Source organism: Myxocyprinus asiaticus, chromosome 21, assembly GCF_019703515.2.
Source record: "Myxocyprinus asiaticus isolate MX2 ecotype Aquarium Trade chromosome 21, UBuf_Myxa_2, whole genome shotgun sequence".
Lineage (NCBI taxonomy): Eukaryota > Metazoa > Chordata > Actinopteri > Cypriniformes > Catostomidae > Myxocyprinus > Myxocyprinus asiaticus.
In genome coordinates, this window is record NC_059364.1 from 47,110,070 (window position 1) to 47,137,080 (window position 27,011).

Genomic DNA, 27,011 nt, shown 5'->3' on the forward strand with positions numbered 1-27,011 from the left:
ACCACTCCTTTTTGTGACCAGGTGGTGAACCTGCAAGCGCTCCCTTCAGAGGAGGAAGACCCGGCCTTGTCGATGCTGTGTCCAATTTGCACCCTGCACATATATCTGGACCGCACGCAGAGCTTTAGATGCTCGGAGCAGCTCTTTGTCTGTTTTGGAGGACAGCAGAAGGGGAAATCTGTCTCCAAGCAGAGGCTGGCCCATTGGATTGTGGATGCCATTTCTCTCGCATACCAGTCTCAGGATTGCCGTGCCCCTTGGGGGTCCGGGCGCACTCCACTAGAGGTGTTGCATCCTCCTGGGCACTGGCAAGGGGGGCCTCTCTAGCAGACATATGCAGAGCTGCAGGTTGGCCTACACCCAATACCTTTGCAAGGTTTTGTAACCTACACATAGACCCGGTTTCGACCCGAGTGTTACGCGAGTGTTAGGTGGCCGGTTGGGTGTACTGCTTGCATTGAGCCTTTCCCCTTTTTCAAAGGTGATAATGTGCACTTTTTGTCCACAACAGTTCCCCGTACTGGTGAGCTCCAGATGCCTCTTTAATTCTTTAGCACTGTCCGGTGACGAACTCGGCGGAGGAGTAATGCCATCAGGCCCAGTACTCATGGTATTCCCCTTTTCAGGTGAGCTCTTGTGCTTGGGTTCAGTGCTCCATGCATGGTGATTCCCCTTTGGTAATCCCCTATGATGAGTTTCCACTGTTTGGGCTCCCCCTTAGGTGAAACTTGTGTTTCCCCTCGTCAGAGCTTTCTCTGTCTCGGCCACTGTGCTGCGTACCCTCTCTGTAGATAGGGTCCTCCTGTGGTATCATTCCATATGTGTACTTCCCCGTTGGTAAGTCCATGTGAGGTATGCTCCACATGTTAACCTCCCTCTGGCAGGATGTGGTCTCTGTAGTGCTCTCCTTCCTGGAGAGGGAAGAGCACTTCCTAGCACTATTCTAGAAAGTGCTCGGCGGGAGTTTGCTTAACAGCAAATTAAGAAAGGCACCGCCGGTAGCCTACTTGGGTAAGTGCCTTATCCCCCCTTAATGGGACTAGGGAGATGCCTTACCTAACTCGCTGGAAGGTCACGACATGGTTGAGCGCTCGCTGCGAGGCACGCAGCAGCTTGCCCGTGTCCACTCTTTTGTGCCTCGTTACATGGTTCAGCGCCTGCGGCGTTTCCTATAGGAACCCCTAGTGTCACTACATTGACACAACATCGAGTGAGTGACAGACAGGGAATGTATTGGTTACTGATGTAAACTCTGTTCCCTGATGGAGGGAACGAGACGTTGTGTCCCTCATGTCGCGGCGCTGAACTGGCCGCTGACTCTATTGGCTCCTCAGCATAAATCTGAATGAGTGATTCACACCATATCCTTTTATACCCGTATGTCCGGAGCGGAGAGTGGCATGCAAATTCCACTCGCCAATTTTCATTGGCCTTTTCTATTTTAAGCAAAGGTGATTGGGGCTCTCAAGATCGAACCCCTAGTGTCACTACATTGACACAACGTCTCGTTCCCTCTATCAGGGAACAGAGGTTACATCAGTAACCAAGATGGTTCTAGTCAGCACGCTGCTGCATTTTGAACCAGTTGAAGTTTATTTATTGATCTTGCTGGACATCCTCCCAGTAATGTATTACAATAATCTAGTCTTGAGGTCATGAATGCATTAATTATTTTTTCAGCATCAGCAACAGAGAGCATGTGTCGTAATTTAACAATATTTCTTAGGTGAAGAATGCTGTTCTACAAACATTGGTAATTTGATTTTCAAAGGACAGATTGGTATCAAATATAACACTTAAGTTCTTCACTGTTGAAGACGATGCAACAGTACATTCATTGAGAGTCAAATTATATTTTTAGCAGCTTAATTTTAGAGGTTTTTGGTCCAATAATTAGTACCTCTGTTTTGTCGGAATTGAGTAGAAGGAAATTTCTAGCCATCCAATCTTTTATTTCATTGATACACTGTTAATTTGGAGAATTGTGAAATTTCATCAGGTTTTGAAGAAATATAAAGTTGGGTATCGTCAGCATAACGTTGGAAATTTATTCCATGATTCCTAATAATATCTCCTAGGGGAAGCGTATACAAGGAGAAAAGCAGAGGCCCTAAAACTGATCCCTGTGGCACTCCATACTTTAATTTTGTTTGGTTTGACAATTCCTCATTTACATAGACAAAGTGGTAGCGGTCTGTTAAATAGGACCTAAACCATGCTAATGCAAGTCCACAAATGCCAACATAATTCTCTAGCCTATTCAAGAGTATGTCGTGATCTATCGTGTCGAATGCACCACTAAGATCTAAAAGCACTAGAATTGAAATGCAGCCGCGATCAGATGATAAGAGCAAGTCATTTGTAACTCTGATAAGTGCTGTCTCCGTACTGTGATAGGGCCTAAATCCTGACTAAAATTGAACATACATACTTTTTCTCTGTAGAAATGAACATAGTTGGGAGGATACTACCTTTTCTAGTATTTTTGACATAAACGAGAGATTTGAAATTGGTCTATAATTAGACAGTTCTCCAGGATCAAGTTGTGGCTTCTTAATAAGCAGTTTGATAACTGCCATTTTAAAGTTTCTTGGGACATGTCCTAAGAATAGTGAGGAGTTAATAATATTAAGAAGATGTTCTGAGATTACAGGGAATACCTCTTGGTATTGGATCTAACATACATGTTGTGGCTTTTGATGTTTCATTAAGTTTGTTAGCTCTTCATGAACTATGACAGCAAAAGATTGAAGTTGCACGTGAGGAAAATTATGAGACACTGTTTTCTGAGGTACTGTGACAGATGATTGCATAATTCCAATTTTATTTCTGATTATTTCAATTTTATCAGTAAAGAAATTCATGAAGTCATTACTCTTGTGCTGCGACGGAATATCAGGTTCAGTTGAGGCTTTATTCCTAACCAATTTAGCCACAGTACTGAATAAACACCTAGGATTGTTGTGGTTATTTTCTATAAGTTTGCTAAAATATGTTGACCTGGCAGCTTTTAGTGCCTGTCTGTAACTACAGACACTATCCTTCCATGCACCGCGAAATACCTCTAATTTTATACTCTTCCACTTGCGCTCCATTTTCTGAGCTGCTCTCTTGAGAGCATGAGTGTGATCATTGTACCATGGTGCAGGGCTTTTTTCTTAAATTTTCTTTAATCGAAGGTGGGGGGGTGACACTATCAAGAGTGCTAGAGAAGACTGTATTTATATTTTCTGTTATTTCATCAAGTTCTTCTAGGCTTTGGGGCTTACTGAGTGTATGAGATAGATCTGGAAGATTATTAGTGAAGCTATCTTTAGTGGTTGAAAGAATAGTTCTACCTGAACGATGGCATGGTGTAGATTGAGTAACATTAGCTGATCGAAGCATACAAGAGATGAGGTAATGATCTGAGGTGTCATCGCTCTGTGGTAAAATCTCTATAGCATCAACATCAACTCCATATGACAGAATTAAATCTAGTGTATGATTATGGTGATGAGTTGGTCCTGTCACATTTTGTCTGACTCCAAGAGAGTTGAGAATATCGATAAATGCTAATCCCAATGTGTCATTTTCATTATCTATGTGAATGTTGAAGTCACCAACAATTAAAGCTCTATCTACATTAACTACAAGATCTGATAAAAAATAAGCAAATTTACCAGGGAAATCAGAATATGGCCCAGGTGATCTATATACTGTAGCAAGGGCAAAAGACGACAGAGTTTCTTTTTTTTATTTAAATCTGATGGTGTCACATTAAGCATTATTAGTTCAAAAGACTTAAACTTATATCCTGTCCTCTGAGTAACACCAAAAACTTCACTGTAAATTGTAGCAACACCTCCTCCTCGATCGTTCAGATGAGGCTCATGTGTATAACAATAACCTGGGGGAGTAGATTCATTTAAACTAATATATTCATCCAGTTTAAGCTAGGTTTCAGTCAAACAGAGCGCTTCCAAACTATGATCTGTAATAATTTCATTTACAATTAGGTCTTTGGTAGAAAGAGATCTAATGTTTAGTAGCCCTACCTTCACATGATGTTTATCTTTTAATTTTTTGGTTTTGTTCAAGTTTGACCTTAATCAAATTTTTTTCTAAATGATTTAGTGGAATTTTATGTTTGGTAGTTCGGGGAACAGACAAAGACTTTATGTGATATCTAGGTGATACAGTCTCTATGTGTTGTAATTTATGTGACCTGTGTGATGTCTCAAGGCAGCTAGCAGATGTTTGGATTAACCAGTTTGTCTGCTTCATGGCCTGGGCCCCAGTTAGTCAAATACTATCATTATTAAGACTATGAGCCAAATTACTAGTGAGGAGAGCAGCACCTTCCCTGGAGGGATGGAGTCTGTCTCTCTTTAGCAGGTCAGATCTACCCCAAAAACTCTTCCAATTGTCTATAAATTATATGCTGTTCTCCAGACACTACTCAGACATCCAGCCATTCAGTGACACTAATTTACTATAAACCTTGTCACCACGACAAGCAGAGAGGGGGCCAGAGCATATTACAGTGTCTGACATTGTTTTTTCAAGTTCACACACCACTTTAACATTATCTCTAGTGATCTCCGACTGGCGAAGCTGGACATCATTAGTGCCGATATGAATAACAATTTTAGAAAATCTACATTTAGCATTAGCCAGCACTTGCAAATTTTATCTGATGTCAGATGCTCTGGTACCCGAAATGCATTTAACAGTAGTGGCTGGGGTCTCTATTTCCATGTTCCTTTCAATAGAATCACCAATTATTAAGGCATATTTCAACATGATTCTCAGTGGGTGCATCACTGAGTGGGGAGAATCGATTAGAAATCCTAACAGGAACGGGAGAGTGGTGTCGCTTTGCTGAGCGAGTATGCTGCCAAGACATCACCCAAATGCCCTGCTGCGGGGGCTCAACACAGCCAGAACCAAAGTGTGTGTGTTGCTCGCTGTTTTACCTGCATCCAAAACACTATCTACTGGCTTCTCTTTCTCACTGACCTCCACTAATGTTCGGATGCGTGTCTCTAACTCATTAAACTTCTCCGTCAGCCTGACTAATTCCTTACATTTATCACATTTGAATCCTTCACTGCTGATGGAAGAAGCTATTGTAAACATGTGACATGCAATGCAGGAAGAAATAACATGAGCAGATGCCATGATCGCAATTGATTTTTGTTGTTAGTTGTTCCTGAGCAGTGAGGGTTTGAGATCGATGTGAATCCCTCATGCAATTGTTTGTTGTTATGGTTGTTCTTGATAAGCAGTGCTTTGAGATCGATGCAATAATCTGTGTAACACAGAGGAGAAAAATGGGTGCGCGCTGTAAAATGCGCACAGTTTAATAGCAATAAAAATAGAAAGCGGATGCATGTGGAAAATTCATGCAGCTGAATTGCGATAAGATAATAATGCAGGGGAAAACTCGATGCGCGCTGAAAAATGGCAGATGGTAAGGATTAAAGCTGAAAACAGATAGATAAGCAATGCTAAAAAAAAAAGCTAGCAGGCTACAAACACAGACTCGAGCTAGGCGCCAGCAGTAACAGGTAAAATACACACAGATGAAACACCAGAAAAGCAGAAACACCCGAAACACGTGGTAAAATGACAAAAGATAAAACGATGAATGTATGAGAATAAGAATAAGCAATGCTAAGCACAGAACAATACCAAAACACTTCTCTTTAAAGTATAACAAAGTTTACTGGTGCAGTAATATCAATTAATAATCAGTACAATGCAGTCAATAAACTTCTGACTTCCAACTACAAACTAAACAATAACATGATTAGATATGGTAAAAGATAGGCCTATAATACATGAGAGGAAGGTATGTGTGTGTGTGTGTGTGTGTGTGTGTGTGTGTGTGTGTGTGTGTGTGTGTGTGTGTGTGTGTGTGTGTGAATGGGTGTGTATGTGTGTAAGGAGAGAAGGAGGGCACAAAATGGCGGACGTGGCTCTCATGGAGAGTACATCACGCAAGGTTTCCGGCCAGAGAATATGGCTGCGAATGTGGGTGGAGAGACTGGTTAATGGTGTCTGCCCGTTTAACACGTGTCTCTGCTGGTACGATAACTTATGGACAAAGCTAGGCTCTATCGCCAAGTTATCTGCTCGCCAAATGTGTGTGTGGATATGTTCGTGAGGGGTCGTGTGTGTGTGCGGTTAGAACGAGAGAGAGAGAGAACAGAGTGACGCACCGAAGCCGGTTTTAGCGATCGTGGGAGAGAAGGCACTGTTAGTTTTATCACTCAGAGACATGGTGAACGGCTCGTAATCCATCTGCCACGGTCGTTGGTTCTTTAATGGATAAACTCAGTGTGCCGGTCTCACCTGCGATGGCGGAAATGCACAAACAGCCCAACATGGTTGGATGACAACACAGCAATTCTCATTCGTGGTAACAGTAAGTTACATTAATACCTTGAGTATTATTAGCAGCAATGAGTGGACTCGGCGGTCTGTAAACTGTACAAGCAATAACCTTGATACACAAGAATAACACACTATAATAATCTATCTCTGCCCAGACGTAAACCTTTTACTTGAGTCGCGTGAGGATGTGGGCAGAATGTGTTTTCGTCTGTCGTTTGACTCCAACTCGTTTCCTCAAAGCTCGGGTGATGACGGGAGGCCATTTCCTCAATCAGCGGGCAATACGGCGGCTGATTCTCAGCGGGTTGCTGGAGATATCAGCGAAGTCGACTCGGTTGAAGAAGGAAGAGAAATCTTCTTTCTTCACTTCTGCAGGCAAAAGGGTGAGACGCGGATTGCTCAGCGGTCTCCTTTGGATCTGTTAGCATGCTTGTGGAACATGGAGAAATCTCGGCTCGTCCAGCTAAATGGAGATTGTATGGCCAAAGTTCAGGTATGTACGATACTTCCTTGGGCAAAGAAGCTACACCTGGGAGCAGCAGGGCTGCAACTATACGTGGCTCATACTGTCTCTGGAAGCAAAGCTTGGGAGGAATCTCCTGGGTTTTATATTCTCGATGATATCATGGTTGAGGGACACATTCTGTCATGCGTTTCATCCAATAGGTGTTGAGAGTTCGATCCTTCAGAATTTCACACATGTGTGTAAAGTGAGCAAGGCTTGATCGGATCTGTAGTCTGTTTTGGACTCCCTTTGTTTGATTTTGGCGCTGTTTGTGTTATCAGGCTTTGAGTGTTCCTACAGGCTGCAGTCAGGCTTTATGACTGTATGTAGGCCTGCCTTTGTCTCCTATCTGAGTACATTAGGCCTAACACTATCTTGTAAATTTTAAACCGTTGTTTCTGGCAAGTTGCTTCAGTGCATACGACTTAGCGCTGTTCTCTCTTCTAGTGCTTGAGATACAGACCATTTATTTATGTAATCTTTAGATGTTACATGCTAATGTTCTTCAACTGTATGAAAAACATAACATTAACAATCCTGGAACTATACTGCATCTTAAGCTGTCATTTATTTCTGCTTGTGTCTCCATCACAGCCAAAGAGCAATACGTTATCCCAGGTGAGTACTGTATGTTTGACCTGAAACCTTTTCTGTGTTTAATAAACTGAAATTAAGATTTTTTTTTAAAGGAAATTGTTTGAGTAAAAACAAAAGCCAAAAGATAAATAAATAGATGAAGAGAGGAAAAGAGATAAGCGTATTCTCTAGAGAATGAAGAATGTCATGAAAAGGGAGAGTGTCTTTTAGTCTTGTCCTGGAGTTCAGTGTTTTATTCAATGAATAATAGATAGTCCAAAGGCACAGGCCTATAATAAAACCTAGACCATAAAATCCTTCTACTGCTCCAGCCATCTCTACATCTGTCTCTGTCCCCCACTCACAGCACATATATCTAAGATAAGATGTTTTGAAAATTGCAAGATTTTGTTACAGATTTCCATCAATTTGTTAGAGATGTCTGAAGTCTTGAAAACTGGAATATTCAGATGGTGAGGAGAATTCCAGGATCTGACCTCTTTGAATCTATTGTAAATATACATCAGAGTTCTAGCAACTTCTACAAAGTAAAAAGAAAAGAAAAATAAGAGGAACTTTTTACTGGAGTTAGAAAGGTATGTCCAACATGGGCTGGTGTCAATTATAATTTTTTTATCAATAAATTAAATTTTTTCCCAGTGCAATGAATTTTAGGCAACACTGTCGATGGCTTTGGGGAAATACTTCTTAAAGGGCTGAAATTATGTTTTGAAATTATGGATGAAACACTAAGATGCGAATAAAGTTTCCAAAATGCGCATAAAAACTTATACACATGCTTGAGATGGATAATTTTTTTAATTTGAGAGGAAGACGTGCGATGGAAAATGTACCGAATATTTTCCTATAGAATTAATATAAAAATATATAGAGTAGATGCGTATTAAAAAAGTAATTTGCTTAGAGAATATCATCAATATCCTTGCATAGCATCTCAAATGTTGCCATAGTTATTCTGAAATGCCTAAGCCTGTCATCAAAATTATTGGCTATTATATCCTCCAAGAAATGTGTAACCCAGACATAAGGCATCTGCCACTTAATGCTAGCAAACATGAAGTTCATCTGAGCCTTTTTTCTGCATTCTCTAATTCTAATTCGCAAGTAATTCATTACATTTAACAAAAGAGTCAGAGTGGCTTCATTTTCCATTTTCATTTCTATTTTACACCAATTTTCCCAGAAGTGACAATTTTGTTCTCTTGAACACATGGGATGAAAATGCTGATTTATTTGATTAAATTCGCAACATGGATGGGAAATGTGAGCTGAGAGCACTTTGACCAGTTTTGAAAACACTACCTGGCTTCTCATGAACTGTAAATGTATTTTAATTATTCAACACTCATTCAATAAATGCCTGCTGCCACTGTCTATTTTTTAAGGTCTTTGCCATTTTCCTAATCATGTCTCATCCTGTTTGAATGGCTCTTGATCCATGAATATCTTCCTGTTGATCTTCATTGACTGTCATTTCATTGTTTTTCCTGTAGGAACTGAGGACAGCAGACTAAATAGTGACTGTAATAATGACCCAGTCTGCCCAGCCAAATGCCGCTGTGAGTCTAACGTGGTGGACTGCTCGAATCTGCGAATGAGCCGAATCCCTGAGCACATCCCTGGGTCCACCACTGAACTGTAAGACAACCAATCTATATCATACGCTGTCATATGTCCAGACACAACCTCTATCTGCTCAAATAATATATTGTAATGTTCCTTCCTCTCATTCTGCTGTTTCACTTTATGTTTAGTCGTCTCAACAATAACGAGATCACAAGTATAGAAGCCACAGGTGTATTCAAGACGCTTTCACACCTTAAGAAAATGTAAGTGATGTTGTCGGGTTTTGTGAGCTTATGTGCTGCTTATGATGCTCTACTGAAGCTGTCATGTAACCTATAGAAACCTCAGCAACAATAAGATCTCTGAGATAGAAGACGGGGCATTTGAGGGGGCTTCTTCTGTCAATGAACTGCACCTGACAGCTAACCAGCTGGACTCAGTACAGAGTGCCATGTTCAGAGGTCTGGACGGCCTGCGGATGCTGTGAGCTCAATTTCAGTCTAATACAAACTTTCAGCTATCATGTGAAATACAAATTATCTGAATTCAACTTTGCATCTTCACAACCCTTTTGTCTCTTTTCTAGAATGCTGCGAAACAATAGAATCAGCTGCATTCACAACAACAGTTTCACTGGCTTGCACAATGTCCGTCTGCTGTCCCTCTTCGACAACGCGTTGACGACCATCACTCCCGGAGCCTTTGACACGCTCCAGAGCCTCTCAACCCTGTATGAGCCAATATGCTGCATTTTCTGTCCATACATTGGCCGAAATCCTAATAAAGGGTTTAGCATGTGGTGTTAGTGTCATGGTCCTGTCACTCTGCCAGTCTGGGTTTTTGTATGACAGGACCATGGCATCATCGTCCCATATCTGTCTCGTGTTTCGTTGTCTGTCTTTGTGTGAGCGCACAGTTTCAGTTGTATTCCCTGATATGCGCTCTTCGGTCTGTCTTGTTTCATGTCGGGAGCATGGTATCTGGATCCTGACTTCCTTTCTGGTTTGGTTTCGGTCTGTGTTGGGATCCAGACACTCGTGCTCCATGTCTGTCTGTTATTGACATGGGTGCATCACGCGTATGTCATCTTGGCAGCATGCATTCGTGTCAATAGTTTGTCTGTCTCTCGCGAACACAGGTGTGCCTCGCTTCGCGCTCGAATTGCGTTGTGTGCCCAGGTCGTGAGCTGTCTTCATGTTGTGCTGAGGTTAGTTCACTTTGGTCTAAGTGGTGGACGGGTGTGTGTGTGGCCGAACTCTCGCACAGGTGTCCTGTCTTGTTTTTGTCAGCTGTTGCGTGCATCGCACTGCGTTTGCCTCACGATGTATGCTCAGGTTTCGTTTAGTGTGAGAATGCGTGGCATCACTTTGTTTGCCGTTGCTACACATTCTCCCATCTTGTTTGCTAGTTGGTATGGGCGTATATTGCCTTATTGTCTTGGCGATATGCGTTCATGCCATTCGGGTGTTTTGTTGTCTTGTGAGAGCACGTGGCTTTGTTTTGTTTCTGTATAGCCGCATGTCTCTCTGTCTTACGTCATACCCTGCCTCCTTGTTTGCTTATTATTAGTTAATTTGTCTCACCTGTCCCCTGTTAAGCCATTTGATTTCTCTCCCTATTTTAGTCTCCTCAAATGTGCTGTCCAGTTCCAGTTTGTCTTGTGATCTAGTCAGTTCTGTGTGTGTTTTTGATCACATTCCTTGTCGGTCCTGTTCCCCTACCTTGTTCCTGTTTGGTCCGGTCGGTCCTGTGCTTTGTTTACCTTCTTCCCCAGCCCGGATTACTTCCTTTGTTGTTTTTCCCCTACGGGGTTGTTTATGTTTGTTTTTCCCTCTTGTGGGAGTTTTGGTTTGATTTTTGCCCTTTTAGTTTGTAATAATGTATTCATTTATTTTAACTCTGCGTTTGGGTCCTGAGCATCTCTTATTGTTGACATTATGAACTGGCCAAGATGGACCCAGCTGAGATTTTATTTCAACTGGTCGTCAGCGTGCAGTTTACGGGCTACGGCAGGATGATAAGTCCATGTGGGGGTATGCCCTTGAATTTTTATCATTGTCCTCGGGTCTGGGATATGATCAGACCTGCCTAATTGATCTCTTTTGGGCAGGTCTGAATGAGCACATTAGATCCATTGTCCCAGAACGAGGTGAGGATTTTGCAGTTTCCCGAGGCAGTCAGGTTTGCCCTTAAATGGGAGGAGAATATCACGGCCTGTGCCTCAGGGGACTTCCAATCCTCATCACAAACCAAGGACAAGGGCACCTCCCACACAGAAGTGGACGCCTCCATCGAGCCCACTGCTGCTGACCACCAGGAGGCGGATGCTGCTACAGCAGCAGTATTTCCCTCCGCCCAGAAGAGGAGGAGGGCACCCGCTCCTCAGTCGCTGACAATGGCCACTGAAGCCATTGCCCTGCCGCTGTCAGCACCCACAGCCACAGAGGCCATTCCCATGCCGCTGTCAGCACCCACGGCCACAGAGGCCATTCCCTTGCCACTGTCAGTGGCCACGGAGTCCGTTCCCCTGCTGCTGTCAGTGCCCATGGCCACGGAGGCCATTCCCCTCCCACTGCAAGCGCCCATGGCCACGGAGATCATTTCCCTGCTGCTGCTGCCAGCGCCCACGCCTGCCACGGCCAATGAGCTAGCACCCACACCTTCCACAGCCAATAAGCTAGTGCCCACGCCTGCCACTGCCAACGAGCTAGTGTCCACACCTGCCACGGCCAATGAGCCAACACCCACGCCTGCCACGGCCAACGAGCCAGCGCCCAAGCCTGCCACGGCCAACGAGTCACTGTCCACGCCTGCCACAGTCAATGAGCCAGTTCCTAAAGCCTCATCTGTCCCAGAGCCAGCATCTTAAGCATTGTCCATCCCAGAGCCAGCGTCTGAAGCCTTGTCCGTCCCAGAGCCGGCGTCTGAAGCCTCATCCATCCCAGAGCCAGTGCCTGAAGCCTCGGCCGTCCCAGTGCCAGCGTCCTCAGTCATGATGGCCACTTTAACAGCAGTGCTCCAAGCCGCCAAGAAGAGGAGGAGTAGAAGGGCTCCTGTTCCCCAATTGCTGCCAGCACTCCCAGCCATGGAGGCTGTTCCCCAGTTGCTGCCAGCGCTCCTGGCCACGGAGGCCATTCCCCAGTTGCTGCCAGTGCTCCCAGCCATGGAGGCCATTCCCCAGTCACTGCCAGTGCTCATGACCAAGGAGGTCATTCCCCTGTCATTGCCAGTGCCCATGCCATGGAGGCCGTTCCCCCTTCCCTGCCAGTTCTCACAGCCACGGAGGCCATTCTCCAGTCTCTGCTGTTTTTCATGGCCACAGAGGCCGTTCCTCTGCCGTGGCCAGTACCCAAGCCTTCCACGGCTCTGCCCCCTGAGCCGTTCCCTCCTGAACCCTGTTCAGTGGCCTCCGCCCAGTCCTCTGACCCCTGTCCAACGGCTACCACCCAGTACTCTGTCCTCTCTGCCCTGAGGCCACCTCTCAAACCACCAGACCCTGCCTCTACCCTGAGGCCACCTCCCAGACTGCCAGACCCCACGTCTGCCCTGAGGCCTCCTCCCATTTCGCCAGACCCCACCTCTGCCCTGAGGCCTCCTCCCAGGCCGCCAGACCCTGCCTCTGTCCTGAAGCCTCCTCCCAGGCTGCCAGACCCCACCTTCACCCCAAGACCTCCTCCCAGGCCGCCAGACCCCACCCTTTTCCTTAAATTACCTCCCTGGTTTCCCTTCCCTTCCTTTCTTTTGTGCTTTCTGCTTTATGTTAGTGCTCGTTTGTCTGTCTTGTGTATTGTTTAATGTTCCCTTTTTGGAATGCCGGGAGGTGTCCCTTTGGTGGGGTACTGTCATGGTCCTGTCACTGTGTTAGTCTGGGTTTTTTTCTGGCAGGATCGTGGCATCATCGTTCCATGTCTGTCCCATTTTTCGTTGTCTGTCTTTGTGTGAGTGCACGGTTTTGGTTATATTCCCTGCCATGCGCTCCTCAGTCTTTCTTGTTTCATGTCAGGAGCATGGTGTCTGGATCCTGACTTCCTGTCTGGTTCGGTTTCGGTCTGTGTCGGGATCCGGACACTTGCGCTTCATGTCTATCTGTTATTGACGTGGGTGCATCGCACGTATGTCATCTTGGCAGCATGAACTCTCAGTAGTTTGAATAGTTTGTCTGTTCTGTTTGGTCCGGTCAGTCCTGTGCCCCGTTTATCTTCTTCCCCAGCCTGGATTACTTCCTTTATTGTTTTTCCCCCTTGTGGGAGTTTTGGTTTGATTTTTGCCCTTTTGTTTGTATAAATAAATTCATTTATTTTAACTCTGCGTATGGGTCCTGAGCCTCTCTTATTCTTGGCAGTTAGAGACAGATGTTTCCTGTAAGAGCTGGGCTGTTCTCAGGAATTCGGTATTCTCTATTGCTACATTTGAAAAGGTTATTGGTGAACCAATCTATATTAAGATTAGTAGTCATACATAAAACCATAAAAATGGTTTTATAAATATGTTTTTTCAAGGATGATTCTTAAATGATTTCCCCCAATCCTAAATATGTGGTTACAGCATTTCAGTGTGTCAAAAGTTATTTTATTGTTACTAAACCTTATTTTAACCCTGCCACAGCAGGTTATGGAATCTGAATAGATAACTACATAAATTGTAGTAGGATCACTCAGTTTTGGTATTCCTTGAAATAAATCACACAATCTAATGTCAGCCTTCTTGTTTCTGGAATTACTTTTCACATTCATATTTTCTATAGGGATTTCATAAAATCCTTCATAAAGAGTTGAAAGCCATGAACCAAACCAACCAGCTCTGAGGTGAATCACAACATTACAAACTTTGGTTTGAGGCAAAAAATTATTTGAAAATTAAACAAAAAGACAAAGGTACAAGTCTGTGTACTATACATCTTTAATGAGGGAATAAACTACAATCCCATGAATCTAGCTGCTTTCACACATATAGCCTTTTCCAGAAAATGACTCGCAATTTTCAGTTTAAAGGTCACGTGTTTAGAACACACCTCGTTCGAAAACACAGGTAAAATTCGCACTGGAAATTTCCCTGAACGAGAAGTTGTAAAATTACCAGAAAAGTTCAGTTTTGATGCGATGTGTGAGTCGTAAGATTAACGGTTTGAATAAGGTCAGGACGCACTGATGTAAGACGAAGAAGATTCAGTTGCTCTGGAGTCAAAAAATTTCATCAAATTGGACAGACAGTGAAATTATTTGATTTAGTCAGAGGGTATAAAAATTTGATATTTAGAGCATAGTGTTAATCTCGTAGTGTATGATGTTTCACGCCTCAAATATGAAGTCATATGGTGAGCAGGCAATGGAAATCAAGCGCATGAGGCCACAACACTCGACCATGAAGAAATGGAGATTGCAAACAATCGCTCAAAGTGGAGAAAATATTTAACACTAGAGTACCAGCCACATCAACAGCAACACTCCCGTACTTCTGTTTGTTTATATTTGTCATTCGTCTCCTAGAACGGGGGCATGTGTTTTCACAGTTTATTATCGGATCGACTTGACAGCAGGAGTGATTCACAGTCTTTTAGTGTGTGATGCACAATTTTTGTCTGTACCCATTTGCATAACCGGTATGTGTATGATGCCTAGTATTTTTAGATTCTGTACAGATTGTACAGAAATGGTGTAGTGTAATCCAGTCTTTAAGTGCAAAGAAATTTGTCAGCTGATAAAATAACTAACTACATTAGAGTTGAATGCCATTTTGGTGCTGATGTCAATGATCACAAAATAAAAATAAATAAAAAAAGACAGAAACCATTGCATGTGTAAATAGCAGATGTGGTACATTTACCAGTAAAGGCAATCAAACAATTTTACTATAGTTTACCAGGTAGTATTTGTGAAAGGGGCTATTTTGAATTATATAATCTAATTTAAAACGACGGAAAAGTAAAAAGCTATAGATTCAAAGCTGTTAATTATAAGTATAGAAATAATGCATTTAAGTTTGTTGCAAAATATTCAGATATTTGCAAATATATAAGTAGTTTGAGAGTGTTCATGATGCGAATTGCGAGTGGGTGGTCTCTGCAGAGCTCCTTCCGTGTGCTTTGTTTGCCGTGATTCTCTGATTAGTGGATCAATATCTTCAGGATCATAGTTTTTCTTCAGGAAATTCTGCTATTAAACACGATTAAAATTTATTTGTTGAAATAACATACTGGTGGGTTCAACAGAAGCATATATCGTTGATTAACAACTTCAGAGCTCACGGTAAGTCTGTCATTAGAGGTTTATCAGTTTAAAATCAATACACCAATGGAAAAAATAAACTGCATTTTTACTTTCCGGAACTGGACTGTTGTGCTCTATTGAAAAATAAACCTGTTGTTGGGCCAATCCTGTTCTTTTTAAAATATTTGTTTTTCCATTGCAAAAATGGAAAATAACAGTTTTCACTAGCATATATCATCCCATCACACCACTTCACCAATATTCAGTCAGTATTTTTGAACTTTGTGCCAAACAACTGTAAAAATAGATCTCTGTTATTTTTCCCATACTGCAGTTGAAATATTGTGCGTGACGAGGCTAATATAAATGTTAATATAATTGAATGAAATACTGTAAAGACTGCAGGAGAAACTTCTTTTCGAACCATTCTTTATGTTAGTAGTAAGTCATGTAAACAGAAATGACACACAGATATTACCGTTTCATGAGAAGGGCCAGCTACGTACTGTATTTAAGCTATGCAATACTCCTACAGTATTAACATCCAAATCACAGAATGTGCTACATGAAAAGCACACACAGTTCCTTGTTCTTAGTTATTTCCTTAGGTGTTCCATGGAAATATTTATTTGCTGTTTAGGATGAGTTAGACATGGCTGGAGCTCATTCAAATCTTTTTTGTGTGTGGCAGAAACCTTCTTGCCAACCCCTTTAATTGTAACTGTCATCTGGCATGGCTGAGCAACTGGCTGAAGAACCGCAAAATCGTCACAGGAAACCCACGCTGCCAGCGACCAGCGTTTCTCAAGGAGATTCCCCTGCAGGACGTGGCATTACCTGATTTCCGCTGTGAAGAAGGTAAATGATTTTTATCAGTCACTGTGAACTAAAGAGAGTTTATTCAGATTCTAGTTTAAGTTATTTGACTCAGAAAGATGATAGGCATTTTTACCCAACCCGAACTCACGAGAATTTGTCACTATAGTATGAGGTGGCGATTTCCTTTATTTGTACGAAATAGTAAGAGTTATACACCCACCAATAATAGACGCTTCCCTTGTGTCAACTGTTAGTCTTGGCTGGGTCTCTGCCTTTTTCTCTCTACCTTTTACTTGTTTTTCTGATCTAAACACACTTCAGTCTGTTCATCCTTGTATTCACTCTGCCAACCCCATAATTACATCTGATATTGGACCTTTTTGGCCTTAGAGGCCATATTAGAGCCAAACCAGCCACAGCCCTTTATAGATTATATGAATCATCTTACATTTTCTTTCATTTTTTACATCATCTTAGCACTTACATTTTCTTATGATTTATCTCTCTATGTCTTTCTTTAACATTCCTACAGATTTGTTTACTTTGTTATTAATCTGTTTGTATTTCCTGTGGGCAGGTCATGAGGAAGTGAGCTGTACGCCACCCGTCCAGTGTCCCAGCGAGTGTACCTGTCTGGAGACGGTGGTGCGCTGTAGCAACAAACATCTGCAGGTCTTACCCAAAGGCATTCCTCGCAACGTCACGGAGCTGTGAGTCCAAACCATAACACAAATTATTTAAAGTTCAGTCATGAAACTCTACATGGCACAAGCTGATAGGACCTTGACAAATAATCTGTTAAGCCAATCATCACACATGGTATAAATGGATAGGTGCAATCTGTTAGTCAATCAACTTGTGTACTCTCTCTTTGTCAAATATTCAAATTGCTCAGTTGTTTGCACATTAGCCATTTTTTCTCTGAAAGCCTCCTCCTCCCCAGCATCACCCGTCTAGATGTGCTTCAAGGGAATGTATGCATGTCTAATTGTGCGGCAGTATGTCTTACATGCTCAATATAGTGTGTCTATGTATATTATAGCAGTAGCAAGTCTTCCTACTACAGCAGCAGCAGCTTCGCAGATCTAGTGCGCCAAGAGTGCGCCTCTCAAAGCTCCAGTGGCCGATTCCCCGCCGTGGTCGACGGCAACGACCATGGAGGTCACATTCTCCCCTTACACTGTGGGTTATGGCGGGAACCCCGGGCTGCTACCGATGCCCATGCCTGCCATGGTAAACAAGCCAGCACCCATGCCTGCCACGGTAAACGAGCCAGCGCCCATGCCTGCCACGGTTAATGAGCCAGAGCCGACGACTGTAGCCTCAACCGTCCCAGAGCCGACGCCTGTAGCCTCGACCGTCCCAGAGCCGACGCCTGTAGCCTCAACCGTCCCAGAGCCGACGCCTGTAGCCTCAACCGTCCCAGAGCTGACGCCTGTAGCCTCGACCGTCCCAGAACCAATGCCTCTAGCCTCGACCATTCTCACAACAGCACTTCCAGCTGTCCGGAGGAGGAGAAGAAAAAGAACTCCTGCTCACCAGTCACTGCTAGCACTTACATCCATGGAGATCAGTTCCCAGTCACTACCAGCTTGCTCCAAGCCTTCCATGGTTCCTTCGCCCAAGCCTTCCATGGCTCCTTGCTCCATGCCTTCCATGGCTCCTTGCTCCAAGCCTTCCATGGCCCCTCGAGCCTCCCATGGCTCCGCCCTTCAAGCCTCCCATAGCTCCGCATTCCCTGGCTTCACCACATGAGCCTTCCATGGCTCTGCCTTCCCTGGCTCCGCCCCTCGAGCCTCCCATGGCTCTGCCTTCCATAGCTCCGCACTTTGAGCCTCCCATGGCTCCACCCCCCGAGCCTGCCATGGCTCCGCCTACCGTGGCTTCATCCCTCAAGACTTCCCTGGCTCCACCTTCCTTGGCTCCGCTCCTCGAGCCTTCCATGGCTCTGCCTTCCATGGTTCCGCCCGTCGGGCATCTCCTGGCTCTGCCTTCCTTGGCTCCGCCCCTCGAGCCTTTCATGGCTTTGCATTCCGTGGTTCCACCCTTCGGGCATCTCCTGGCTCCGCCTTCCTTAGCTCTGCCCGTCGAACCTCTCCTGGCTCCACTTGCCTTCATCGAGCCCTCCACGGCTCCGCCCCCAGAATCTTCCACGGCTCCGCCTTTAACACTAGAAACTCCAGCTCCTATGGCTCAGCCCGCTTCACCACAAACTCCGCCTCCTAAATCTCCAATCACTACTCCTGTTGCTCTGCCTGTTTTGTCAAGCCTCCCTCAGCTCTGCCCTCTGAGTCTTCCTCGGCTCTGTCCTCAAACCCAGATACTCCACCTCCTACGACTGTTGTTCCGCTTCCGGATCTGCCTATTGCCCTTCCTCCTCCACTGATTCCGTCCAGCACAATGGCCTTTCCTCCACCGCTGGTTCCGTCCAGCACGATGGCCCTTCCTCCTCCACTGGTTCTGACCAGCACGATGGCCCTTTCTCCTCCGCTGACTCCACCCAGGACATTAGCTCCTCTTCCTCCTCCTGATCAGCTGGTTCCCCCCAAGTCACCTGTGACATCTCAGACAAGGGGAATTTACGACCCTGTTCCTGCCCTGTGGATGCCTCCCAGGCCTCCTGACCCTGTTCCTGCCCTGTGGCCACCTCCCAGGCCTCCTGCCCTGTGGCCGCCTCCCAGGTCTCCTGACACTGTCCCTGCTCTGTGGCCGCCTCCCAGGCCTCCTGTCCCTGTGGCCACCTCCCAGTCCTCCTGACCCATCCCTGTGGCCACCTCCCAGGCCTCCTGACCGTATCTCTGCCCTATGGCCACCTCCCAAGCCTCCTGACCAAGTCCCTGCCCTGTGGTCACCTCCTTGGCCTTCTGATCATCCGCAGACTCCTCCCTGGCCACCGGATCATCCGCCAATTCCTCTTGATCATCCTCCTGGATCCTTCCCTGTCATCAGTTTCCTCCTGCCCTCCTCATCCATCTTTGGGCGCCAGGAGTTGCCCTTTAGGAAGGGGGGGTTCTGTCACAGATCCATTGGACTCTCTCTCCCTCACTGTCGACACAGCGCTCACTCTCCCCTTCGTTTTGATCACATGCACCTGCACATCATTAGTGAATAATCAAGGACTGCATTTATTTCCAGCTTTCACACTCACTCTTTGTCTGTTCTCGTCAAGGTTTGCTCAGAAACTATGGACTTCCTAGTACTGACTAACTTACCTGTTAGTACTTACCTGGTGTCATATTCTGTGGATATTTTCCTCATTGTTGATCTCCTCCTCTGGTTATTGTCGAGTGTTGTGACTCTCCTGCTTCTTCAAAGGTACCTGCAAGGATCTAAGGACTGTTGTGAGTTATCTATTCATCTGTACATCACTTTATTTCCCTGTCTGGAAATTACTTACCTGCTGTTTGCAACACTACTCTATCTGTATTTACTCACCTGTTGTTTACATCGCTTTTTCATTCACCTGTTCAATAAAACCCCACTGAGTCCATATACCTGCCTCCGTGAGTTTCTCCTTGACACATAGTCAGTCAGGGCATATTTGATGTTAATATACATTCATGTGGTGCAGGATTTTAGACTAATGAGATTTCACTGTGGGTGACGCTACTCAATGTGACAGACAAGTTGTCGTGTGTGTTAGTTAAGGTCACGGCTGGTTAGGACATGATTATAAACGTCCCTTTTTCAGGACACTGTGTTTTAAAGATAATTTTGTAAAAATCTAACTAACTATACAGATCTTTATTGTAAAGGGTTTAAACAATGTTTTCCATGCTTGTTCAATGAACCATAAACAATTAATGAACATGCACCTGTGGAACAGTCATTAAGACACTAACAGCTTACAGACGGTAGGCAATTAAGGCCACAGTTATAAAAACTTAGGACACTAAAGACACCTTTCTACTGACTCTGAAAAACACCAAAAGATGCCCAGGGTCCCTGCTTATCTGTGTGAATGTGCCATAGGCATGCTGCATGGAGGCATGAGGACTGCAGGGCAATAAATTGCAATGTCCGTACTGTGAGACGCCTAAGACAATGCTACAGGGAGACAGGAAGGACAGCTGATCGTCCTCGCAGTGGCAGACCACGTATAACACTTGAACAGGATCACTACATCTGAATATCACACCTGCGGGACAGGTATAGGATGGCAACAAGAACTGCCCGAGTTACACCAGGAACACACAATCCCTCCATCAGTGCTCAGACTGTCAACAATAGGCTGAGAGAGGCTGGACTGAGGGCTTGTAGGCCTGTTGTAAGGCAGGTCCTTACCAGACATCACCAGCAACAATGTCGTATATGGGCACAAACCCACCTTCGCTGGACCAGAAAGGATTGGCAAAAAGTGCTCTTCACTGATGAGTCATGGTTTTGTCTCACTAGGGGTGATGATCGGACTCACATTTATTGTCAAATTAATGAGCGTTACACCGAGGCCTGTATTCTGGGGCGGGATAGATTTGGAGGTGGAGGGTCCGTCGTGGTCTGGGGCGGTGTGTCACAGCATCATCGGACTGTGCGCTACAGGGAAGACTTCCTCCTCCCTCATGTGGTACCCTTACTGCAGGCTCATCCTGACATGACCCTCCATCATGACAATGCCACCAGCCATACTGCTCGTTCTGTGCGTGATTTCCTGCAAGACAGGAATGTCAGTGTTCTGCCATGGCCAGCGAAGAGCCCAGATCTCAATCCCATTGAGCACGTCTGGGACCTGTTGGATCGGAGGGTGAGGGCTAGGGCCATTCCTCCCAGAAATGTCCGGGAACTTGCAAGTGCCTTGGTGGAAGAGTGGGGTAACATCTCACAGCAAGAACTGGCAAATCTGGTGCAGTCCATGAGGAGGAGATGCACTGCAGTACTTAATGCAGCTGGTGGCCACACCAGATACTGACTGTTACTTTTGTTAACAGTCCCCCCCTTTGTTCAGAGACACATTTTTCAATTTCTGTTAGTCACATGTCTGTGAAACTTGTTCAGTTTATGCCTTAGTTGTTGAATCTTTTTATGTTCAGACAAATATTTACACATTAAGTTTGCTGAAAATAAAAGCAGTTGAAAATGAGCACATTTCTTTTTTTTGCTGAGTTTCATATAAAAGATTAACATGGTAGAGATTGCTTGTTGCCTTCTCCCAGCTGGTGTTACAGGATGCCACATAGCTATTAATCAATAGTTGAAATACAGACAAGCAGGAAGTCAGGTTTTTGCCTTTTACTCTGTGCTTATCTTTATTGTAGCATCTGTTTAGCTATAAACACAAAAAGGTAAAAGCAAAGATAAAGAGATAAATGTCAGAACTCTCATTGTGGCACGAGGGGGGGGTTGGGGGAGGGACTGAGAGCTGAAGGAGAGAGAGAGAGAGATTCACTAAACTGTGAATGTAGCCAACTACGCCACCTAGGGACTCTCACCCAAGGATTTAAACTAAAACAGAGGTTCGTTATACCGGAGACGGTTTAGAAAATCAACAATATACATTTATTTTTTAAAACATCAGGAGTCACCGATGAAGCACTCAATACATTCCAATACCTTTTAATTACCTGCAAACAATTACACAGAATAAAATTAATTGCTTTGGAGCTGAGAACGAACTGTGGCCAACCCCTAGATAGGCGAGAGCACTTAAAAAGGAAGGTCCCCAGACCAACCCAAAGAAAGAGAGGACCACGCCCTACTCACATTAGTGCCCCACGCTACACAACCAAATAAACTTGTATTCAAAAGGTGAATCTCGCAGCACACCATGATGGGGGAAGGGGCCAAAATACCCTCTAATTAGCCTCCTTTGGGGCAGACCCACAGCACTCCCTAAAATGAGATGGATATTAAAAGTTATTGATTAATAACCTCACTCCAAAAACAAGCAAACAACAACAAAAGAATAATTCACATTACCACCATTGGTGACTCCACAAACCAAACTGCTCCGTCAAAGTAGCAGAAAATTGAGCACTATTTGGGCTGACAAACAAATAACACAATATACAAAAACAATTCCACAATACCAAATTAATTACCTTTATACAACCAAATTCAAAACAAACATCATAAGACCACAAAAAAAAACACCAAGAACAAACAAAACCCCAACAAGGACAAAACAGCAGCGCAGCCTGGATCCGTGTTCCCTTAAAGGCTGTAGATGCCAGAGAAACACCACTCTAACCCACACACACACACACACACACACACACATTAAAACAAACATTAAACCAAACACTGTGATTGCAACACACCGTATTAAACTCATACTTACGGTGCTGGAGCAACACACACAAAAGATCTGCGTGCTATGGAACACCATCACACACTTCCAGCTACGGAACACAGGCTCAGTTACAGACAGAGATTTTACAAATATAGTGCGCATTCCCACTGCACACATACATACCTTGATTCACTTAAAACAACGAAGGAAACGGGTGACCCAAACTGCATGATTCCAAAAGAACCAAGCACGAGGAGAAAGCCAGGAATTCCCAGATATCAAACACATCATGGCATGTTTGCACGGTCTGCGCAGACAATAAAAACAATCAACTTAATTACAGACCAGCCGGTAACTGCAATGTTTGGGCATACGGGGCAAATCATCCATGCTATCTGTCTAGGGAGGAGGGGGGGTATGTTAACACCTAAGTTTGGCTACATCATGATTAGTGAAGGGGGGAAGTGGTGAAATGAGTTTTTGGTAAGCTTCATTTTAGGGATCAGAAATTAGACAGTAATTAATGACTAATAATTGCACTTGTATATGACAAGTTATTGACTTGTTTGGCATTATAAAGCATTTATTATGTCTGTATTGGCTGAATCCTTATTCTTGCCTTACAGCCTCTTTACATAGTTTTCCTAACAATACAATTACTAGGTTAAAACATAGGTTACCAATAGCTAGTATTGTGCAGATTACATCATTTATAGGTTCCCAGTACACTGTGAAAATAAATATGGAATGCATATTTTAACAAAGGCATTTAAAAGAGCTGAAAAGCAAACTCAGCTACAACACAACACAAAAATGGAGAATAACTACTGTCTTCAGTTTTGTATAATAGCACTGTACCTTCCAGCTTATTTTAATAGCTTTATTGAAACGCACATTCTATATTTATATTTAGACCTATAAGCTGCACATTCACACAGTGTACTGAGAACCTATAAAAGATGTAATTTGCACAATACTAGCTACTGGTAACCAATGTTTTAACCTAATAATTTTTTGTATATTTTCTATTGTTATATTTTGTTTTTAGCTAATACGTCCATTTACCAAAAAATGTAAATGGATTTTAAGGCTATAAGAAATCAGCCTACAAAGGCCTCATAAATGCCCAACATGTCAGAGCCGGGAATCAAACTTAGGTCTCTGGTGCAAGATTCTCAATTTCTACCACTGAGCCACAATTTCCTACTGACAAGCACAAAAAAAAACAGAAAAATCTTTAGTCCAGAAAAGGATCTGAAAGAAGGAAAAATAATCTCCAAAAAACTCAGGAAAAAGACATCAAAAAACAGCAAAAAATAAACACAGGGAAAGAACAAACAAAAAGGCTTACAAAGTTTAGTACTTGGAACTAGAGAAAACTTACGGCAGTAACTGGCTAGGAACATCAATAACCAAGCAAAGAAATAAAGGAAGTGAACAACTTAAATACACAGTCCAGAAGGAGTCACAGGTGAAAACAATAACACATGATAAAATGGCGGGAAACTGAAATGAAATACAATGAGGGCCTCTAGTGGCCAAAATAAAACATTAAAGCAGAAAACTCTGACACAACAAGTCCATAACTAGTTACTTACATGTGCAGTTATTTGTCATTAATTACTGTCTAATTTCTGATCCTTAAAATAAAGTGTTACCATGTTGACTTTGTATGTAATGCAGCAAGACTGTAATGAGTGTCATTTTAAGTGGGCGTGACAACTCTCTGTCTTTCTCACACACACACACACACACACACAAACACACACATGTTTGCTCAGGACATAAATGGGGACATACCATAGACTTCTGTTGTTTCTATATAAAGCTGGCTACAATTACTATAAACTAACTCTAACCCACACCCTAAACCTACCCCTAATAGAAAACTTTTTGCATTATTAGAATTTTAAAAATTAATACTTAATTTACGTATGTATGGATTGTTTTTCCAAAAGAAGGAGGTTTTTTCCGATTTGCCTCACATCTGCGTACACACAGACGCACTCACCGGATGCCTGCAGTGTGTGAAAACTTATCATTTGGCCAGTGCTCTCACTGATTTCTAGAGCTATTTCCAGGTGTGCTCTGATCTCACCCTGTCATTACCCCAAACAGCCCCCTTGACCAGGTGCTGAGAAGGGCTTTGTCACATTTGTTAAATGGCCGGCAGTATTTCACATATACTGTGTACTCGGTAAGTCAATTACACACTAAAAGAGGGACAGAAGACACAACCTTCCTGTGCAGCATAGTGAAACACACACACACACACACACACACACACAACTTACAGACAATTCTTGCACATACTGTCTGTATTCAGTAAGACCAGACATCCCACATTCCTCCGGGTACATACAATTGTTGGCCAAATTTTAAAGGAATAGATCACCCAAAAATTTAAATTCTGTTAACATTTACTCACCCTCATGTTACAACATCTATGATTTTTTGTTTTCTTTCTTCTGTGGAGTACAAAAGGAGAAGTTCTTTGTTGATCACAAACATTTTTGCCCTCTGTTGTGGCCATTAGCATTTATGTTAGCATATGTGGAGACAAATCTTGTCAGGTTTAGTGGCAATGATGGAAAATGCCATTTGTTTCTTACATGTCTCATAACCGATCACACAGGAAGTTGCCATGTTGCTACCGAATATACCAATGAAATTCTGCTGATTTACTGACAAGTGTCATCTCCTGTCATACAATTTTGCATTAGTTCAATTAAGTTTAATTTTTCCTGTTGTGCTACTGACAGCGTGGTGCGCAAGCAGCCACCGAGACCCAGGTCCTGGCCTCACAGAAACCAGGAAGTAATTGCTTTCACATGTTGATGAGAGTGGTTTTGAGGTTCCATTTTCCCTCAAACACCATGTCTTAACCAGATGCGATGCCACAACATGTTAATCAGAGTTTTTGTCGTAACTAGCCACAACAGCGAAGTGACGAGCGACAGGCCATTCTATTTTTGGTAGTTGGTATTCACGGTGTCACATCGCGTCTAGTGTGTACAGACAGATTGCTTGTCGCTGGTATATTATTGCATCACGTCTGGTTAGCATAAGGTGTTAGATTTCCAGCTTTGGCCACTTTGGGCAGTGGTTTGAATTTTAGTAAGAACAGATCGATTTCAGCTGAAGAACTTTCAACCTACTGTTGCCGAATTCACAGTGAGATCAGTCTGGATCACGATGCCCCAAGTTTGAATTTTGGTCTGTTTGAAGTATTGGTGTTTTCCATACACAAAGCTTCAGAAGACTTATATCATGAAGAATATACTGTAATGCTCATGTCGTATTGATTACTTTTATGATAATTTTATTATGCTATTTTGCCATTTTTTGGAGCTTGACAGCCTCTGGCCACTATAGACCAGTGGCAGGTTTGGAACGACGTGAGGGTGGATAAATTATGATATAATATTCACTTTTGGGTGAAACTATTCCTTTCATACACAAAAGAGGATCCAGCAAGCATAGTCTATTGTACAGATGAGATGACACAATGTGGTATGGTATACAAGAATATCATAAAGTAATGTGAGTTCCTGTCTGCAGGTACTTGGATGGAAATCAGTTCAGCATCGTGCCAAAAGAGCTCTCCACCTACAAAAATCTGCAGCTGGTGTATGTATCTCTTCATTCTTTGAGAATTTCCTCTTGCTTTTCTTCTAACTCTCTTAAATTGTTGTCTTTTTTGAATGACATTCATTTTCAGACATTGGTGAACTGATTTGATGGTCTCCATGTGTTTTTGTTTCAGAGATCTGAGTAACAATAAAATCAGCACCTTGACCAATTCATCGTTTGCCAACATGAGTCAACTTACTACCTTGTATGACTTGAACAACAGTAATCTTGTAAACTATTACCCAAATGAAGCTGTGAAAATAAGTCTCATTTGTACTGTTTTTGTGCTGCAGGATTCTGAGCTATAACGCTCTTCGTTGTATCCCGACTCTTCCCTTCGGGGGTCTTCAATCTCTCCGCTTGTTGTACGTATAATTGTCTCTCTATTATCTATGCCACACTGTCTGGAATAAAAAAACATTAAGAACTAATGCTAAGGACTAACCTTCCCATGACGTGCTGGCTGTTACGTCACAAAAAGGCAAAGCAAATTAATATTAATTATACACAGATAATTAATACAAAGTCTATGTGATGTATTGATCCAGAAATTAGGTCTGTAGTAGAGGATTGGCTAATTTTCAAGTCAAGACTAGAATGTAAACAACAAAAACAAAGAAATAACTACAATGTTATTGTTGCTGACCACAAGTGCTCCATTAAATATTGGACATTTAATTTGTAACTTCATCCTTACATTTTCCATTGTTGGTTCTGTGCTTTTGTAAGTCAGTGGATAGATACATGGATCAGCAATATTTTTGTAAACTTGGTCTAGTGGTAACACTTTCACTTTGACTATGAGGGTGTCCCAGGTTATAATCTACCCTAATATAATGTTTTATTTTAATAAAGCAAGATTGCATCATTTGTTTGCCTTTTGCTTCTTAATTTCACTGAAAAGGAGCTGTGGAAAGCAGAGCGTGTAGAGTGCACAACACAATCTTTGGGTGTTTCTTAATTGTTAGTAAAAAAAAACTACATTTGTTTAACACCTTACTCTTTTACAGCTGTCTTGCCACCTAATCTTAAACAACAAGCAGTCTGTTGTTTGAAAGTTCAGTTCAGTCCATTCACA

The 27,011-nt window shown here is 43.2% G+C and overlaps 1 protein-coding gene across 2 annotated transcripts in view; it reads left to right on the forward strand.

Moving 5' to 3' along the window:
• LOC127411723 (slit homolog 1 protein-like) overlaps nucleotides 1-27,011 on the forward strand; it is a 180,612-nt gene that overhangs the window by 113,243 nt on the left and 40,358 nt on the right. The window contains exons 15-24 of one of the 2 annotated variants that reach the window (XM_051647428.1): nucleotides 7,481-7,504; nucleotides 8,977-9,121; nucleotides 9,238-9,312; nucleotides 9,389-9,532; nucleotides 9,636-9,779; nucleotides 15,947-16,113; nucleotides 16,652-16,784; nucleotides 25,862-25,930; nucleotides 26,067-26,138; nucleotides 26,227-26,298. In XM_051647428.1, the coding sequence (XP_051503388.1) occupies nucleotides 7,481-7,504; nucleotides 8,977-9,121; nucleotides 9,238-9,312; nucleotides 9,389-9,532; nucleotides 9,636-9,779; nucleotides 15,947-16,113; nucleotides 16,652-16,784; nucleotides 25,862-25,930; nucleotides 26,067-26,138; nucleotides 26,227-26,298 (1,045 nt within the window). The remainder of the gene's footprint in view (nucleotides 1-7,480; nucleotides 7,505-8,976; nucleotides 9,122-9,237; nucleotides 9,313-9,388; nucleotides 9,533-9,635; nucleotides 9,780-15,946; nucleotides 16,114-16,651; nucleotides 16,785-25,861; nucleotides 25,931-26,066; nucleotides 26,139-26,226; nucleotides 26,299-27,011) is intronic. The other variant, XM_051647430.1, reaches the window with a different exon arrangement.